The 19,886-nt window shown below is 41.2% G+C and overlaps 1 protein-coding gene across 1 annotated transcript in view; it reads left to right on the plus strand.

The window, feature by feature from the left end:
* Positions 1 to 7,268: 7,268 nt before the first annotated feature.
* Positions 7,269 to 19,886, plus strand: part of LOC149200640 (SEC-C motif protein) — a 183,526-nt gene continuing 170,908 nt past the window's right edge. The window contains exons 1-3 of the mRNA XM_089402769.1: positions 7,269 to 7,691; positions 8,180 to 8,328; positions 9,067 to 9,228. Of these exons, the coding sequence (XP_089258895.1) occupies positions 7,424 to 7,691; positions 8,180 to 8,328; positions 9,067 to 9,228 (579 nt within the window). The 5' untranslated portion in view covers positions 7,269 to 7,423. The remainder of the gene's footprint in view (positions 7,692 to 8,179; positions 8,329 to 9,066; positions 9,229 to 19,886) is intronic.

The raw sequence follows: 19,886 nt of genomic DNA on the forward strand, positions 1-19,886 counted from the left end.
TGAGATTTTCCATTTTCTTGAGGAGCACTGGAAGGAGTCCCTAAAGGAATATTATAAATGTCATTAGTGAATCAATTCCTCAATGACTCACTAGGGAGATAGACCTACTTCCTCCCCGACAACGACGCCAAAAATGTTACTGCTCAAACTAGCAGGGGTCCTAGGAGGGGATCCTAAAAGGGAAACTACTAGGTCAAGAGAAACATTGGAGTAATAGCCCATTGTCACCTCAGCTAAAGCTCCCCACTTGTTACGAACTTTCATCAATGGGAGGAGACCCGGTATAAAGGGAATCATTAGATGGATGAGTTAATAAGGGATAAGGAGTGATTCTTAAGGCTTATTCACAAGGGAGACTCAATTGTATGGTTTGCTTGCTTAGGAAGCAAGGTGTAAGGCTCTCTAGGAGGGGGCAAGGGGATTTTAAGGGCTAGGGTTTGCAGATAAGACTTGCAAAGGAGATACCTAGTCCTGGAAATCCATTTCGAAACTTGGTTTCCAAGTGGTCTTTGTGAAATTAGCTTCAATAAGTTGTGGGACCACATGGGACCAAGTGGACCCAAAATTAGGTCAAGGGGGTGGATTTGATCAGTCAGGGGTGTGGTTGATCTAATTGAGAAGGAGAATGGGATCAAAGGGGAGATTTTTGGTAATTTTGATGCAATGATCCCAATGAGGTCACTTACCAAGGGAAACCAAGGGCAAGAATAGATCTTGGAGGTAGGGCCTAAATATCTCCAGATCCCACCGTTGTAATTGCTTCAAATTTCGAGGGCCTCTAGAAGACATAAGAACTTAGTAGAGGGAAATAGATCGAACTTTTTGGATGGGTGAATCGTGAGAAAATTGATGCCCCAGGTCACTTATGGAGACTAGACCTAGAAATAAAGAGAGAAAGGTGAGAAGAATATACTTTTGAGTGATCACCAATGGAGGATCAATGCCTAATCCTTTGGGGAATATTTAGTTAAGATGAATTTTGTGTTTTAGAATAACTTCACCCAATCAAGGAGCCTCCTAGACCACTTCACATGGCAATAAGGGCATTAGAGCAACTACTAGAAGAGTTTATACTTCAATGTGTAATAACAGATGGCTTATCAAGATATGTTCAATATAAATAATATCTAGGAGCATTCACCCCTTTATGCATGATACATAAGATGATGCAATGCTATAAAGACTAACTTTCCACAATTTCACATAAGAAAAGCTATAAATTTCAGATCTAGTATAGCAAAACTCCGAGCAACATCAATGTCATAAAGTAAATAACAAGAATATGCATGAAATGAGTACTTACATGTGTAAAAAGAGTATATCCAATCATCATATTATGCCACTAATGAAGCTCCAAGACAAGAGAGAGATATCCAAACATCAAAATCATCCTTTACATCAAAATTCGTCCTCCAAGAAGGATAGCGAAAATCTCACAAGAGAGAGAGAGACCCAATCCAAGTGATGATGATACAAATGATTCATCTCACTTCTATTTGTACACTTTCTAAAGAATCCAATTTAGCTAAATTGGCCTAATTTAGCTCAAAAAATAAAATAGTGTGCATAATAATAGGAGTTTTGGTGAAAAGCCCACCAAATAGCTCAATAATACATGAATAAGCCTATCAAGAGGGCCAAATAATAAATAAAATGAGTCGTTGGGCCTTTGTGGAGGCCTAATTAAGTCCAAGGGGTGTCTTGATGTAGAAATGGACTCCAAACATAGTGGACAAGGGGTTGGTCCCTTGTTTTCTAAGCAAGAACCTATGGTGCTCCCAAGTGCGTGTGGAGGCACAAGGAGATCCTCGTGTGTCTCCAAGTGGATCGAAAATGCCTATAGACCATTTGTAAGTGCTAGGATGGTGATGTAAGCCCTTCCTTTGTAGCGAGAGACATCCTCTATGTCGTGGAACATCTGCTAAGTGTGTGGTGAAAGTTTGGAGCTAGATGGGCACGGTGAACCTGATGCATCATCCTCATCCAAAAGGTGGAACATGAGCAATCAATAATCAGTGATTGGGATCCATGAAGTAATATCTTCTATGGTGGAGGCCCATGGCTCTCAATGCTCACCCTATAAGTTCTAGTATGGCCCTTTAGAGGGGTAGGACCCGATATAGGGAGACCAAGCCCGAAATGAAGACCCACCTGTAATCTTGCATAAGATCGAATGCGTCCCTTTATCCTCCAATAAAACAAGTCATTAGAACACTCAAGTAATAAAGCTTACAAACCAAAGGATCAATGGGGCATTTCATGGTGGCATGCCCTTCCATAGTGGGCTTTGGCATGTACAAGTGTCTCCAAGATCAATAGGGGGTTAACCAAGGACCCTATTAGGTGGTTTCAACCTTTAAAGGGAGTGACATGTCCATGGTACATCCTTTAAGTGGTAGGTGGAAAATGATATAATAATGGAATGGAGTGGGGATAAGGGGAATCATTTAGATCACATGTCAAGGTTCATGGGTAGCTATAATGAGGGAAGCCCACACCTGGGTATGTGAGTGTAGGAGGGAGAAAATCGTGGTACATGAGCTACCATGACATTTTTTTCCACCTTCTTCATATGCCTTTTGCCTTTTATTGATTTTTCTTCATAATTGCTCGGGGCTTCAGGGGATGAGAGCATGATGTGTAATATGCAGTAGTGGATACCCCCTTAACATGGGGCAGTTCATCACCCACTAGGGGTTGGGACAATCATGGGTTCCTCAAAGATAGAGGGGGATCATCTAGGGCCCATAGGAACTAGGTTGGTAGCCATGGATAAGGGGTAGAGCTCATGTTTAGTTTTTGCCTGCACGCTAAATTTGTATGTCCCGACCATCTTTTGCATTTTGTGGTACATTTCCTATTGAGAATGGCTAAATTATGCCTTTTATTTTCTTTTTAGGTGCATCAACCTCTAGGGCATTGTTCCAGGCCCGACTTAAGGTGTGGACAAGGGAAGGTGGAGGCTAACCCTATGTGGACCCGATGGACACATATGGACCTGGATGGGAAAATAGATGAATAGGGCTAAAATGAGTGGAACAAGAGTGATGTAGGTGGTATTGGGAAGCGGGACCACGCAACCCAAAACCCAAATGGTCAATAAAGGAGATCTTACGAGGCTAGGATACAAGGGTAACCACAAAATCAGGTAGTGGAGACAAGAATACAAACCTAACCCACTCTTTCCACTGAATCGCTCCACTAATTCATGCCCAAAAGTACCCATGAAAAGAAAGAAAAATTACTCAAGTATGCTAATGAAGATTCATACCTTTGGGGTCGGGAGGCCCACCTTCAAACATACGTTCATAATAGATGGGCGAGGGACCACATGGCTCAGGTGGTAGAGAAAGCAACACGTCGATCTATTTGGGCGCTGCAAGGGGCTATTGGCTGCTGGTTAAGGACCATCTAGGAGAAAAAATTTCCCCTATGCATACTACCCACAAGTGGTGGGTAATAGGCAGAATGAAGCTACATGGGAGATCGCTGATCATATGCAGGTTATGTATCCTTCATTATTTGTTGGTTTTAGCAAATAAGTTTTTGGTATATGTATATATGGATGTTGTTGTAGATACCACAATGAGTTGTGTTATAAGGCTCCAATAAACAATATGATTGTCATGTTTGTTATGTTGGTCATGGTTTGCAATAGTTGTTCATTATAAATATTGCATCGAGCTATGTTATAAAGCTCCATGGGCAGTATGTTTTGTTTTCAGCGGTTTGTTGGTCATAGGTGTCATAGAACATTGAGGATGGTGTTCCCCCAAGGGGGACGATTTTGTAACAACCCTTACTTGATTTTCTATGTAAATAAATAAGACCAAGGTCACATGACACATACTCTAAGCTAAATGCTAGGCAAAACATAGTGATTGGGTATCAATGGTGATTAATTAATGGCTATGGAAATTAGCAAAGGCATTGGTAGAGGCAACGTGGCATTAATTGGCATTTTATTCATGAAATAAAGGAAAATAGAAGAAAAGGGAGGTGAAGAAACACAAGTTTGCATGAGAGGAAAAATGATGGAAAATGAAGGAAAAATGAAGAAAATAGAGGTCTCAATGATAAAAAGGCTTCTAAGGATTAGTTTCTAGTCCTTTTTTTAGTTTAGTTTTAGAGCTCTCTTCTATTCTCTCATTCTCCCATACTCTTGCACACTTAGAGTATTCTTGGAGCACTTTGGCATACATTGGATTTGGAGAGAGAAGGAAAAGGAAAGCAGAAATCACAAAGGAACATGTGGATCAGTAGCTATAGTTGAATTGCTTTGCAAGTAACATGTTACATGTGTGATTTCCTTGTTGATTTCTAGATGCTTATAATTCCTATTAGTGCTCATTTCTAGATTGTTTTCTTATTAGTGCTCATAATTCCTTATGGTTGTGGGTTGGAACAAACACCCTAGAACAACTTAGTTTGAGTTACTAGTCCTGGAGCATAGGCTGGGACAAACACTCTAGAGCCCTTGGTGGGTTGAGTTACTAGTCCCTAGAGCCGGGTTGGACAAATAGTTCGGAGCACTAGAAGGTTGTGGGTTGAGTTACTTGTTCTCGGAGTCTTGGACAACTTGGGTAGAGACCTATTTGGTTGGTGTTAGCGATGTCCAACCTTGGAGGTGGAATCACTGTGGATGTGGGTTGAGGTGGTTTGGCCTTTGGAAGCCCCGATTTGGTTTATTTTGATTTATTCTATGAGATCCCACATTCATGCTTGGAATATGGTGCGGGGGTGATTGGCTGAAAGAGAAATTTGGTTTAGCCCAATCTATGGTCGGGTGGTATGTGAAATTCCCTAACTTGGTTGGTATTTTCACATGTTAATATGAGACATTTCCTTATTGCGATAAGTGAAAATTAGCAGTATTATATTAGTGATATTATGGTTGAGTTGCCATGGTTTCTATGTCGATTATTTTCTGGTTATTTGTTGATTATATGATGCATACAATCTATGGCTCTTGTCATGAATCGTTTAGTTATCGCTTGGTTGATGAATGTATGGACTAATAAACATTGTTGCAACTATGTGGAGAGGGCATATGGCATTCTTGGTGATCCTCTGATGAATCTCAGACTCTTATGATCAAATATGCATTCATGACCTGTAGCTTACATGTTTGAAGAAATGTCTAGTGTGTTCTAAGTATAGTCTAGGTCAAGTTCTTCCTTCAAGTTTGAATGTTTAGCTTTGTTGTCATATCAATTATGATTTTGAGAAGTCTCAGGCAGTCCTAGGTAGTGGTTTGGAGGTTGGCCCAAAATTGTGGCTCAAATCTCGGGACCACACCCTCTAAACTGGACAAGTTGGGTCACAACCACACTCAGGCAGTGTTGTGTGTGCGGTTGGAGGCCTTCAATCGCACCCAAGCCTTGTCATGCATGCAGTTGGTGGTTAAATTGTGAGAAAAGCAACCCTAACTCGAGGTTTGGTCATCTGGGGTGGTCCTTTGACCCATGAGTGTCCTGTAACCCTGAGAAATGTCGTGAGTTGTCAGTTTGTGGTTAGTTGTAGGCCCCACTTCCTTAACCAGAGCTTGAAGGTCGGGTCGTGTCATAGTAGCTTTTCGTCTCATGTTTAGCTTAGCGGGCTGGTGAAATTGGGTAAATGTGGGAGGGGTGGTTACAAAATGTATCAGAAATATTTATAAAAAAAAATTGCTAAAAATCATAGGTTAGTCTGCCATAATGAGATAATTAATAAATATGAGAGATGGCTAAGGAAAGTTCCCATTAATCCACCAGTGGAGAAAAAAAGTAATACTAAAAGAATTCAACAATAGATTTCTAGAAATCAAACCAACCTATAGTTTCTTTATAAAATAAGACCCCTTAATCACCTTATTAATTAGAAGAAGAAAATGGAATGTTGTTGTGTTATTGATGGTGAATTTGATTTTAACCTCAGGATCAGTCTCTAAGGTTGTAATTGATCTTGGATGGTTAAAATATGAGGTTGATCCTACAAATGAATACAATGAAAAATGGATAAAATATTCAATCATAGCAGAAACTAGGTATACTGATTTAACTAAAGTTGAATTAAGGTTTAAAATGCTTCGAAGAGTCAAAGAGCAAAATATATTATATGAATTTAGACTATAGACTCACTAGCTCATGCTTAGGGAATGGTCAACCAAGAAGAAAAAGAGAAAGCAACACAAAAAGCTAAAATATATGGAGGTGATTTGGGACCACCTAAAAGATATGAAATTAGCAGCTCATCTAAAATCTATAGTCAAGATTCCTAATCAGACCCAACATTTGGATATTTAGAAGATGAATAGCAAATTGAGAAATATTTTAATTTGGAGTCACAACGCCCTACGGGATGTGTATATGGAGAGCATAAGTGTGTACATTTTAATGATTTTTGATTAAAGTAGCATCATGCAAAATAATTAAGTAGATACCATAGGATAAGACTCCTAATAGGACCCTCAATTACCTACTTTTATTAATTGTACTATGAAGTAGTTGTTAAGCTTTGGTCCCCATATGCCCGAACCTCTAAGGGACGAGATAACTAGTGGTTGTTTTCACTAGACCAAATTTGTAAGAATAATCGAGTCAGGCTTGTGTGTATTTGTGTGTCAGCTTTTCAAATTCTCTTTAGTGCGGTGGCCTGCACACTAACAAAAGTTTATCGCTTATTGTTAGTTAGAGATGATCGAAAATCAATTGTAAATTCTATAAATAAGGCCCTTCCCCTCTCATTTAATCATCGAATGTTTGGAGTCAAAACTCTGAGTATTTGGTGTCTGTATTTAGTGTATGCTCTCTCCTTACACCTTAGAGTGATTCCGTAGATCAAATAATGAATTACCCTTTGCAAAAATATGAGATTTGTAAAATTTATCAGTGTTTCCTAGTATAATATTGATGTTTGTTAGGCCATTAGTTTGAGTATTATTCTTGCAAAAATTTTAGGACGTGTAAAACCAATTATTGTAACTTGAGAAGAATAACATATGAACATCAAACTTTATTAGTCGACGCATTTTGACCCACCTAACATGATTTTATTGTCCACTATTAAAAAAACTATTAAATTTTACAAACATCCCAAAATATAAATATCATATACACATCTCATAGCTTCTTTAAAAATAATTACAGTACCTTCATTACATGTACTACTAACATCAAACTTGGGAATGTTACAACACAAACACTTCACTATAGAAGCAGATGCAAATGAAATTAATGCTCCCCTTCCCTGTGGTGATATTTGGACCGACATTCATATGTTACAATCCTTCAAAGTTCCCGTTTGAAGCGCTTCAACGTGATCATGTCTTTTGCAATACCTACTCTTCACTTCAAATATTTTCGTCTGACAGCTTTTCAAGATTTCAACTGCCCAGGGTTTTACTTGGGTTTATTGGAAAGCCGAGACCCTTGTTGATGTTTACATGAAAATGGCGACGGTGTTTTACAATATCCGTTCTGGGAGACTGCGTACACTGCATTACTCTGAAATCCGGCATCATTTATCACAAAACAGGCATCCAATCGCAGCGGTTCCATTGCCATTCCGTTGCATAACGACAACTCCATTGAAGAATATAGAGGCCACTGTTACTCGTCCTTCCTGGTTTGATAAGATCAAAGGAGTTTTTACAGGCAAAAAAACAGAAGATTCTCAACCTCCTGCTGCTGCATCCTCTGTCACATTGGAGAGTAAGTGTCACTAACATCGCTAGCGGTATCGGTGTCATGCATTGAGGGCTCTTTGTGGTTCGTAATTGTTATCTATGCTATGTACCACCATGTATATCCCTAGGTGGCCTTTTACAGTGACATATCCCTATGGTGGGTTTTCGTTGCACATTAACAATAACTCTACTGATAGTTTTCTGTCACGGATACCGATTTCAAGTAGATGCAATAGTATCCAGTTCTGTTGCCACTCAGTGAAATTAAGTATGCTTCACTGTTGGTGTAATGATGGCTTAGCATGTGCTTCTTGAAGTGATGACAATTGCAATCGTTTCAGAATTGAGAGAAGTGAATCTCGTTCAATACTGTTGGTTTTTAGAACATGTAATACTCGGTATTACAGTATTACTGGTTTTTAAAAGATGAGAATATTGCTTTCTAAAGTTGAATAAGATATGGAACCCTAATCGGTTTTCCTCTCCCTCTTTTTTTCTGGTAATTCTGTATAGGTTATGCCGATGAACTTAAGAAGGCTCGGAAATTGGGTTCCATGGCACAATTTGTAAGAGGTCGCGGCAGCGAAGCGACGATCTCGGACGCCTTTGAGAAGCAAGAAGCTATAATTAGAGCACTTGCTTCCTATGATTCTTCAGGAGAGGTAGGTTTCCCTGTCTAAGATGTTGGTGCTATGTCACAGAACATGCGATTTTGATAATTGTAGAGTTGAACTGAAACTTTTTGTTATTGTATTTTAAGACTGGATGGTAAATAGGACAGAGAATCACATACTGCAAACAATTATATGTGATTTGTGCTTAGGTATTCTTCCTTTAACATGATATCTTCATGAGAAAGATCCATGATTGGTGGCATCATGCATGGCTCTGTTTTAGAAAGGTCTGTCAAATTGCATTTCGGCTAAATGTTGTAAAACATAAATGAATATATCATTGGCATGTTGAACAGAGAGAAAATAAATTGTTGAGAAGTTGGTAGACAATGAGTATTATCCCTCAAAGTAATGCTTCCGAGCAGCTGTCAGGTACAGTGAAACTCCTTTTCTATGCTTGTCATGTGAAAAAGTGAAAACGGTGGCAGTTGAAGCCTTAGAAAAATGATCGGCAAGTTGAAACCTCAGAAATGATGTTAAAAGTTGTTGTAACACGGTTTTTCAATACTACATTCATGGCAGGACTTAAAAACATGGCTGTAAAAGCACTGGTTTGAGTTTTGAATGTGACAAAGAGTCAAAGAACTTGTAATTTGTTTAGCTCGTTCTAAAAGGAAAAAGTAAAGATAGTGAGTTAGTACGTCTTAAAAATTTAAATTATTTGTGAGTTGGTGCACTTGCGATAATTTGTTAAGAGCAATTTTTTAAAATTTGAATGCATTTTAGCGACTGGAAGCCAAGCACAAAACAGAGGTAGCGAAGATTTGTAGCTGCACCATTGCAGATGTGGAGAATGCACTGGCCAAATTTACATGGGCAAAGGAAGCACACAAGAAGATGGAAAAGTTGAAGGAGCAGGGTAAACCGATGCCTAAGAGTCTAGAAGAGGTATTCCTTTTGCTCCTACCTATAAGCGCTTCCTATTTTTCTAGTTTTCCGTGTGCATGTGGTTAGAACCAAAACAAGCATAATGGAGTTTTCCCCGTTCTCTCAGTTGGACATGTCCTTATTGAATTTGTGTCTATTAAAATGAACTAACCCTCCAGGTGGTTCAGGAACTGGTTCTATGGTTCCAGAGGGAGTTTGGTGTTCCATGCAGATGCTAGTTTCATTGATTTCGAACTTTTAATGATTATTTTCTAAAGGCTTCCTACCAGTGATGTATGGGACTTTTCTTTCCTGGCCTGGAAGAGACAAACATAAGTTAAAAATAAAAATCCCTTTCATTTTCCTGGCGAGGTCATAAACAATAGAAAACTGATCTTAAGCATCATAAACTTTAAAAGAAAGCTAAGCCTTAGTTATTAAGAAATAACCTTAATGTTATTGCAAACACGTGGAATTTCGCAGCCATTTTTCAGACATAGCTTTTTTCCTTGCTAATTGGTATATTTGTACGATACCTTTGTTACACCAAATAGGCCCAACACATATATTCTGTACATAATTTAGTGTTTACCTGTGTCATTGTCTCTGTCCTAAGTTTATTAGATAGTCTGTCCTATTAAAGAATTAAGCACATGAACTTTCAAGGCCAAATGTCGGGTATTAACTTTAGGGCTCAACCAGCCGTTAGATTGTTTAATATAGCCAAAATAGGGTGATGCACCTTATGGTAATTGCAGTGTGTCATATGCATTTATAGGCAAATGCACAAGGCCATTTAGTTCAAAAGGACAAATAAATATTTTGTTATATTCTTTCCACGACTAGTTTGGTGGCAGCCCCCCTTGTTTGGGGGTTTGCAAGGGGGGTGGTAGCCCCTCTGCGACCCAATAATAGTTGGGCAGGCCCAAGGATGGGGCGCAGACCCAAAGATGGTGGGTGGAACTGCCCATGGTTTTGTGCATGGGTTTTGCACATGGTTTTGGGCATGATGGTTTTCTTACCATGGTATTTTGTAGATCTGGTCAAGGGAACTACGGTTATGTTCTAATCCAGGGTTAATGGATTGGGGTTTATGAATGCTTCGACATGTATATATATGTATTGTAACATTGAAAGGAACATAATGAAAAATCAATTTGGTAGTCCCGGTTTTGGGATTCAGGGGAAAATCTCTGTGTATATTTGTTTTATGTTCTTACTATTGGTTATTTTTCTGTTTGAAGAATTTGTTTGCAGGTGATTTCTGTACAGGATTAAAACCTACATATATATGAAAAGTAAAGATTAAAAGATATTGTAATATGCAGTCAAGAAGTCTGTCATATATATAGTCAATGTTGCAATATCGTTTTGGGGAATATAGCATCAAGGGTTTGGAAAAAAGGCTAAAGCTTATTGGAAATATTGGGAAAAATATCAGAAAATATCGACAAGCATAAACTTGGACCTGAAAAACTTGGAACATTGTAAAAGTTGACAACCTGAAAATCTCAGAAAAATAAAAAGTGTCTAGAGAAATTGATGATATTTGCAACACTAATATACAAAGGAGACATGACTACCTTAATGAACTCAACTCTACCCAGTATTATTAAATATAATAATATTAGATATCATTTTCGGGATTCAACTGCGTTAAGTAAGTCATTCATCTATGACCATTTCCATGAGAGGTAGTTGTAATTGACTAATTTCTCATGCTTTTTGAATAGTCCACTTAGCACTCATTGCATCGGGTGATGCTCACAGGGGTGAAGAAGTGGGATTGAAACTAGTGAAATAGATCACATAGCGTCAATCATCACTTCCGGGGCTTACACCCGGTAACCAGGACTTCCTGGGAGGTCACCCATCCCAGATCGTCTCTAGCTCAAGCGCACTTAACTGTGGAGTTTTCCCCACAATCAAGCCCACTTAGCTTGCTACCCCATTTGCAAAACCTTAGCAAGTATTGTGCCTCATGAACCATTCAAGTAGTGTTCCCTTCACTCTTTTGAATCAAGTATTGGAGTGTTCCCTGTGTGGAGAACCAGACAGGGAAGAAGATCAAGGTCTTAAGGACAAACAATGGGGGCAAGTATACCTCCAATTAGATGAAGGAGTTTTGTATGAGAGTGGGCATAAGTCAGGAGAGAGTTCATAGTGCCATATAACCCCCAGTAGAATGGGGTGGCAGAGAGGAAGAATAGGGCCATAGTAGGGGCAGTAAGAGCCATGCTACATGATCAGAGGCTACCTTTCTTTTTATGGGCTGAGGCTTGTAACACTACAGTGTATCTGCAAAACATGATTCCACACAGAGTGTTGGGGAGTAAGACTCTTGAGGAGGATTTTTCTGGGAAGAAGCCTGAGATTGGGCACTTTAGGATTTTTGGGTGCCTTACTTATTCACATGTCCCTAAGGAGAAGAGGACAAAGCTGGAACCCATCGCAGAGAAGGGCATCTTTGTGGGTTACAACGAGACCTGCAAGTCCTATCACATATATATTCCTGCCAAGAGGAAAGTTGTCCTGAGGTGAGATGTGATGTTTGAGGAGGAGAGGGCCTTGAGGAGGTATCGAGAGGATGATCATGTAGAGCAACGGGCTCCTCAATAGGGGAGTGTTGATTTTTCTAATGCAATAGATACTAGAACAATATATTTGAAAACCGATAATTACTTCTAATGATGTTGATCTTCTTTTAATTCTTCCAGTATATCATTAAGCAATTATACTTTAGAAATTCAACCATACAAAAGTAGTAGAACAATAGAGATCACAATGCACAAAGAGAGCACAAGATTTACCTTGGGAAAACCCACTAAGGGGAAAAACCCAACAACCTTTTCAATAGAGAAATTCTTTTGTTCAACAAGAGACACACCTAGACCTTCTAGTCATCAACTAGGTCAAATTGACCTTCAACAAATCTATGGTCAAACCCTCCAAGTCAAGCCTTCCAATCTGATCCAGCAACTCTGCCTTTTGATTTGCCCTAGATTGAATTTCGACCTTCTTGTTTTGCCCAGAAACCCAGAATTTTGGCCCCTGTGTTGGAAATTTAATAGCCATGGTATTTTCACTTGGCTAAATCAAAAGAGAAATTATTTATTTTCAATTTGTTCAAGTCAGCCTGGCCCTTGGAGGCACCCATTCGACCCCCTTTTGGAAGCTATATATATATATATATATATATGGCACCCATTCGACCCCCTTTTGGAAGCTATATATATATATATATATATGGCACCCATTCGACCCCCTTTTGGAAGCTATATATATATATATATATATATATATATATATATATATATATATGGCACCCATTCGACCCCCTATATATATATATATATATATATATATATATATATATATATATATCTGTGTGTGTTTATGAGTCCTCCTCCTCATTTGGGCAATCAAAACATATCTTGTTCTAATGAAGAAAGAAGTTTGAGGATGGGAAAAATCAGAAGCTTATACCTTTCTCTTGAAGACAAAAGGAGGTTGAGTTCTATAAGCATTCTTCTATGGCTAAAACGAAGGATCTATGGTACTATTGGCACATTCTTGTGTGGTATGCGAGCTTCTTTGGGGCACATTATTATGTGATTTACGAGCTTGTCTGTGGCATTGTTTTCTGTGGTTCATACAAGCTTATCTGTGGCACTAATTCTCTGTTCATGCGAGCTTCTTTGTTGCACATTCTTGTGTGGTATGCAAGCTTCTCTGTGGCACATTATTTTGTGGAATGCAAGCTTCTCTGTGGCACATTATTTTGTGGAATGCAAGCTTCTCTGTGGCACTATTTTCTGTGGTTCATGCAAGCTTCTCTGTGGCACATTCTTTTGTGGTATGCGAGCTTCTCTTGTTGAAGAATGTAACTAGGTTCAGTCTTCATAAATTGTACTTGAGTCAAAGTGTAATATATTTGTCAAAAGAACAACAAAAAGATTTTTTATTATTATTGAATTGACTTGTTAAAGCATGGGTTTCATGCTTGGGTCAATTGTCATAGGTCAAGCCTCCATTGTAGGCTTTAGGATTGTTTATTTGGGTCAAAGTCAATTTGTTTATTGGTCAAAGACTCCTCCATCAAGTTTCCTCTTGTTGACTTCAAATAGATCATCATCAAGTTAGCTTCATTCAAGTGAAATCATGTCGGCCCAACCTTAAATGATGACACAACTGTTCACAAAGTCATGTCAGCCTATTACACATGAAGACAACTATATATACGAGCCTAAGGCCTTCGCTTAGATCACAAGTTTGGACAAGAATTTTAGAGGATATATTTCGGTGTCACTACAGGAGCTCAGATAAGGAAAAGGGATGATCTCAGTGTACCACAGAAGGTCAGATCTCAGAGACTATTGCAGATTATAGTGAAATGTTTTCAGTGCTATTACAATGAAGAATAAGCTCGAATCTCTCTAAAATAAGTTCGGACACCACAAAAGGTGTTGTCTCTGTGCAATCACATGATAAAGGTTCGTTGCCACAACAGTGACAAAGTTTCGGTGTCACCACAGTAAGAAGGTCTCGGTGCCATCACATAAATGAAGTCTCGGTGTTATAACTATGATGAGGTCTCAGTACTATTACAGTAGTAGGATCTCGGTCCATAGTTTTAAAACTCCGACTCCGACTCCGACTCGACCGAGGATCGACTCCGACTCCGACTCGACCGAGGATCGACTCCGACTCCGACTCCGAAACGGTAATGACTCGGTCGTTGTAAAAAATACATTAAATATTTATTTTTTTATTAAAAAACATAATTTTAAAGATTTTCATTCATGTTTCCAAACACACAACATTATAATATAGATGGAAGACAACATATGATCAAAGTAGGCTCATGAGCCAATCCATTATATCAAAATGGTACCCAATGGCAATACATAGTCAACTGTCATACATGATCAAAGACTCAAAACAAAAAACACATAACCAAGGAGGCTAGAAATGGCCTCTACAACTAAAGTAAACTGTGACCAGACTCCAGTACTAGTACTACAACTACTGGCTAGTAGCTACTGCCAGAGGAGCCAAGATCATGTCCATCAATCTCTGGATCATCATCAGAGTCAGACAGGGGGTCCCATGGCTCCTCATCATCATCATCTTCTCCAACTGCAGCTGTATAAGTGGTCCCACTAGCAGGCTGTGCAACTGCAGCAGATGCAAGCTGAGATAGAGTAGATATGCAACTGTGCTTCTGTCGTGGCTGAGCAGAGGAAGCACCTACAACTGGAGTCCTTGCTGGCTGTGAGACTGAGGCTGGTGGATTGGGATCTGCATTCAACAGAACAGCATGTTCAAGTTCAACTGATGTCTCGATATCTAAATCTAAATCTAGATCCTCATCAGGATCAAACTCTGTTGGACGACTCTCCACTACCCAATTTGACGTTGGATCAATGTCTTCCAACATAATGGGATTTGAATCAGGTCTTTTGTTCAGCATATGGTTTCGTTTGAGCCAGAGGTTGTATTGGACATAAACTAGATCATTTAACCGTTTTTGATCCAAACGGTTTCTCTTCTTTGTGTTACTTGGGAGCAGGAGCGACATTTTTAGAAGCTCCTAGTTTGGGAGCGAATCCCAGAGGAGTTCGACAACCAATGTCACTAACATCAAGGTACATAGAGGGATTGGTGCTCTTGATTAAATACGAGTTCCATACCCTAATACATGACAAAATTCAATGGAAACATTGCAATCCTCCAATCCTGAAATCTTGAAAAACTGATAAGTCTGCTGGATTTTGAAAGAAATCTAAAATTCTACTTTCTCCATATGAAATCCAATGAGGCCGAAACCACTTTCAAACATCCTGAGTCATTTCATGGTAATGTTAAAAATTTAAGTAAAAGGATGAAAATGAAGATTAAGGAGAATGTCACTTTTACTTTAAGAATTTAACATTACCATGAAATTTGAATAGCATATCAATAGTAGAGAGCATTTGTGTGTGTTAAATATGGTTTGGAGGGGGAAATGGACCCCAAATAACATTTAGCTAATTCATAAAACACCTTGAAGTCCAAACCAATCAGCAAACCCCTTAAAATTTCATTAAAATAATGTTAAATCGCTGTTTTAGTGGGTTACGGGCCGCTGTTTGTGACTCGGCCGAGTGAGTACGGGAAATGGCCGAGTTGGCCGAGTCAGCCATGACTCGGCCAATCGAACTGTTTTTTGTACCGAGTCACTCCGGAGGGCAATGGAACGGACCAACTCGGCCGTTTCCGTTTCGAAACGACCGTTTTTTAAAACTATGTCTCGGTCTCGGTGGCATTGCAGTGATGATACCTCGATGCAAACTTAATGGCAAGTATTCGATGCAAACTCAATGACAAGAATTCAGTGCTAACACAGTGACATGGATCTTGGTATGCAAACACAGTGAAAGGAGGATGATTGTTGGCTTGAGGGGGCCTGACCCAGGTTCAGTGTTAGTTAGCCAAACAAATCCCTACACTACTGGCCCTTTCGGCATCAGCCCGCGGAACACAGACTGAAGTCTCACCCGAAACAATATGGGGGGATGCTGGAACCAAGTTTACGCACCCTTGAGATGGTTGTGATGTTGGTTTATCCCGACTATACCTCCCTGCGCGTAGGTTACTTAGCCCTTTGTTCCACCCTTCAGTACCTCCGCAAAAGGATACAATTGGATTTCGCGCAGCCCTAACCTGGGGCTGCTATACCTTTGCGCTGCTAGGGCAGCGAGCTGTGATATTTCCCAAACTACGCTAAGTATCTTACTTGTCTTATTAACAGATCTTAGTTAGCTTCGCGTAAACAGATGTTCTTACTTGCGTTCACTTAACCAATACATTTACATATATTCGCGTATCATATAAGCATTGAAATTCATACTCAACATAGCAAGATGCATAAACAAGAAATAAAGACGCAGAAATTGTAGAATACTTCTCTTTATTGATAATTCCGAACAATTACAGACTCGACCCGCCCTGCGCACTCAGTTGCGGACTTCTAGGCCTCTGCGCACTCAGCTGCAGAGCCTCTACCTACGCTACGACCCAAGACTTAGACTTCTACTTCAGAGCTATCTCTCATACATTGTGTCTTGCTTGATTGATTCCATCCTAAATACTTAGAGCTTAGCTCTATTTATACAATCCCATGGTCCGCTAAGCTCTATTTATACAATCCCATGGTCCGCGGACCATGGGCAGATCTTTTACAACCGACATTACATTTTCAAAATAGGGGCGGACAACCCTACGACTCTTTAACATCTACGCCCTCCGCGACCACAAAATGCGGAGTCTTTACACTTGGATTACAAAATTATGACCAAAATATGGGTTTTTAGCTCCAAAACTGCCCTTGGGGGATCCCGCGCCCAACAAGCCCCCAACACAAACATTGTGACTCACCCTTGAGTCACTTTGCAGGTGCGGAGATCTTAGCGCGAAGACCTCCCAACTCCGTTTGGATCATCGCAACGTCGGCGGTGCACTAAGCGACCGCTTGCCGGATTTCTTCCACTCGCTATTCAGTGACTGCTGTTGAATTGCTGCTCAATGGAGGCTGTGATTGCGCAAGCCTCGTTTATCCATGGCTGTAGGCACGCTTTTAAGACTGCTTCTTTATGCCGAGCGACATCCTCCTGTTCCTTGAGCGTCTTTGTCTCTTGCATCTGTGCGAGCCTCTGTGTAAGGGAAACCGTCGCTGTCCCTTTTACCTCGTCATACCTTTGCTGTAGCTCGTGCGCCTCTGTCTCCAAGCGCTCTACATTCGGGTCCTCTTGTAGGGTGGTTAGGACCTCAAATGATTGTTCAAACAGCTGCATGCAGTCTGCCACTGCACCATTTAGAGCTTTGTCTCTTCCTTCTTGTGCTGTGTGGCGGACTTGTCTGCTTCCACCGCGGAGTCAGCTAGAGCGCGCCACTCTGGCGGCCAAGACTCGAGGACTGCAAAAATCACATCATTAGTCGCCAGATATGGTAGGTTATGCCATGTCTTTGTAGGGTCCTTTCGCGCCCTGATAAAGACATGGTGGAAATCTGCTTTGAACTCTGCAAAGCTCTGCAAACTGGCGTATACTATGGGCGACAACCGCGGCTTGCAATTGATCCCCATCCGGATATTCATCTCCATTAAGATCCAAAAGATCTTGCTTTCTTTTATTCGCTGCGCGTCCTTGGTCGCCCACAACGAAGCGTACTTCGCTGCCTCTGGAAGGTTCAGCGGAATTGGCTGTCTTCTGGCAACTCCCATGCCACCAGTACGATCGACAATAGGAGCCACGTGTAGTGAAACGTTTTGCCCTGCTCCTGTGCCTCGTGACTGTTCACAAGGAATTTGCCACATAGATAGTTTGCCAAGTTGAACTGGACTCCCTCTGCGCATTGGGCCACCAATGCAATCACAGGCGCGGGCACCTCATCTGCGCGACACTTCCGCATCACTTTTCTTGCTAGTATTTGTGTTGCAACCTTGACTGCGGGGTTGTTAATGCTGGAGATGGCATATCCTCGCTTCTTCTCTAACTTGAACTTCTTCTTCATCGCTTCCGCGAGGGCCAACTCGCCACCTTTTCCTTCAGATATGCTGAATCCTCCCCTGAGTAAGGCAGCTGTGTGATTCGATGAATCAAGTGGTCTGTGATGGGAATGGGCTCCTCCAGCCACAAACACCCATCATGCACCAAGCAGAGCAGCTGCCTGATGACGAAGATGGTCATTGGGGTGCAGTGGTAATGCGGCACCCAGAGCAGGTTTAGCAACCCGGCTTTCTCTACACCCTTGAGCCATTTGCGTGGCTCCAATTCAATCATTCTAGCTGTCGCATCAATTCGCCGGCGCATTAGCTGCTCAGTCGCTAAATGCGGGAATTTCTCATGATCCGTGAGGTCCCAATCTTCAAACTTCAGTATAGGAACTCGCCCTAAGTGCGGCCCCTCAAAAACAATATCATCTGGGAGCAACGGGGTTTGCAGGGAGCTCTTGCTCTCGTCTATGTCCTTCGGAACCTTGGCTTTACCCTTGCGTGGAGGAACATATTCTGGTAATTGGGTAATAGGGTTCGCACCCTGGGTTTCAACTTCCATTTCCTCGTCCTCCTCATCCACTAGGATTTCTTCAGATTCTTCCTCGTCAGCCTCCAGATTAATGGCCTTCCCCTTTTCCTGCAAGGTGAGCTTGGTCCTCTGTGGGTTTCTTGGTGAGACGCGCACTGGTATCATAACCTGCTTATCCTTCTTAGGTCTCGGTGTTCTGGGTGATTTAGGGACCTCAACTATTATTCCAGTGCTCTCTGGGGCTTCTACTACTGCAATTTCCTGCGCGGCTTCCTTGACTGTCACTACTCCTGTGTCCATGGCGCTATTCCACAATTCTGGCAGTGTCTCTAGTAGTTGCTCAAACAATAAATTCGCTTTCAGAGTCTCGAATAGGTCTCGGTTCATGTATACTTGAGCGCGCAACAACTTAGTTCTCAAAATGCCAAGTGTTTTTCGCTGGATAGCCACTTGTAATTTATAGGGCCTTTTGAATTCAAATTTGACCATTCCCCCCACATTCGGCCCATTAATGCTAGATTGGCAGTAGATTTTTAAGAATCTAACCCATAAATATCGCCTTAAATGCTTGCCGCCCGCTCCATTTGGCCTCAAACCAACCATCAAATTGTGAATAGTGACTTTAACGGTCACTTTCCGGTGGACTTGCGTGCTAGCGTAGCTGTCTTCGCGCTGTTGCACCCTGTGACACTTCGCTGCTTCGCGCAGTCTTGACATCGCGCAGCTCTCCAAATCGGGCAGTGTAGTTTATAGTCTTGCACCTCCTTTCAGCTGCCTGGAGTGCTAAGACTGTGCTTCTGTCAGCTAGTTAGATGGCTGGGCCACCTGTGTATGGCTTCAATCGATTGCCATTCACCTTTCTTGGGAAGGGATCTCCATTCAGTTTAATCAACTAGACCGCGCCACCGTCGGTAATTTCCTTAATAACATAGGGCCCCAGCCAATGCATTCTGAATTTCCCTGGAAATTTATCAAACTTACTGTCATACAACAACACCAAGTCATTCACCTTAAAGGTGCGCAACTTAATATGTCGATCATGCCACGGTTTTTCACGTTGTTTTTGGACCTGTTGGTGAAATCCAGCCAAAAATCTCTCTTCTTCTAGCTCTTCCAACTGCGCGAGCCTCTCTTCCAGGGCTCCGCGATTCGTCATACCTGTGAGTGCTGCTATGCGCAAGCTAGGCACGATGTATTCCATAGGCATTACGGCTTCCACACCATAGACCAGCCTGAAGGGTGTCGTCCCGTTAACTTCTTGCACGTCATCTGATAATCCCACAATATTGTAGGTATGCATAGGTCCCAATCACTTCGTTGAGCATTGCATACCTTGTTCAGCGCGGTCTCTAGTACTTTGTTGAACGCTTCCACTGTCCCATTAGCCTGTGGGTGATAAGGTGTGCTCTTTTGGTGATACACCTGAAATTCCTCCGTTAGTGCACTGATCGTCTCATTCAGGAAGTGCGTACCACGATCACTCATCAAGATCTTTGGACAGCCAAATCGCGTCAATACATGTTCAAATAGAAACTTCGCGGCCGTCGCGCTCGTGCAATCCTTCACTGGCTGCGCTTCTGCCCAACGAGTCAAGTACTCCATCGCAGTGATAAT

The sequence above is a fragment of the Pinus tabuliformis genome, chromosome 2_1 (genome assembly GCF_031772625.1).
Source record: "Pinus tabuliformis cultivar Carrire ecotype Pingquan chromosome 2_1, CPIR1, whole genome shotgun sequence".
Taxonomy (NCBI): Eukaryota; Viridiplantae; Streptophyta; class Pinopsida; order Pinales; family Pinaceae; genus Pinus; species Pinus tabuliformis.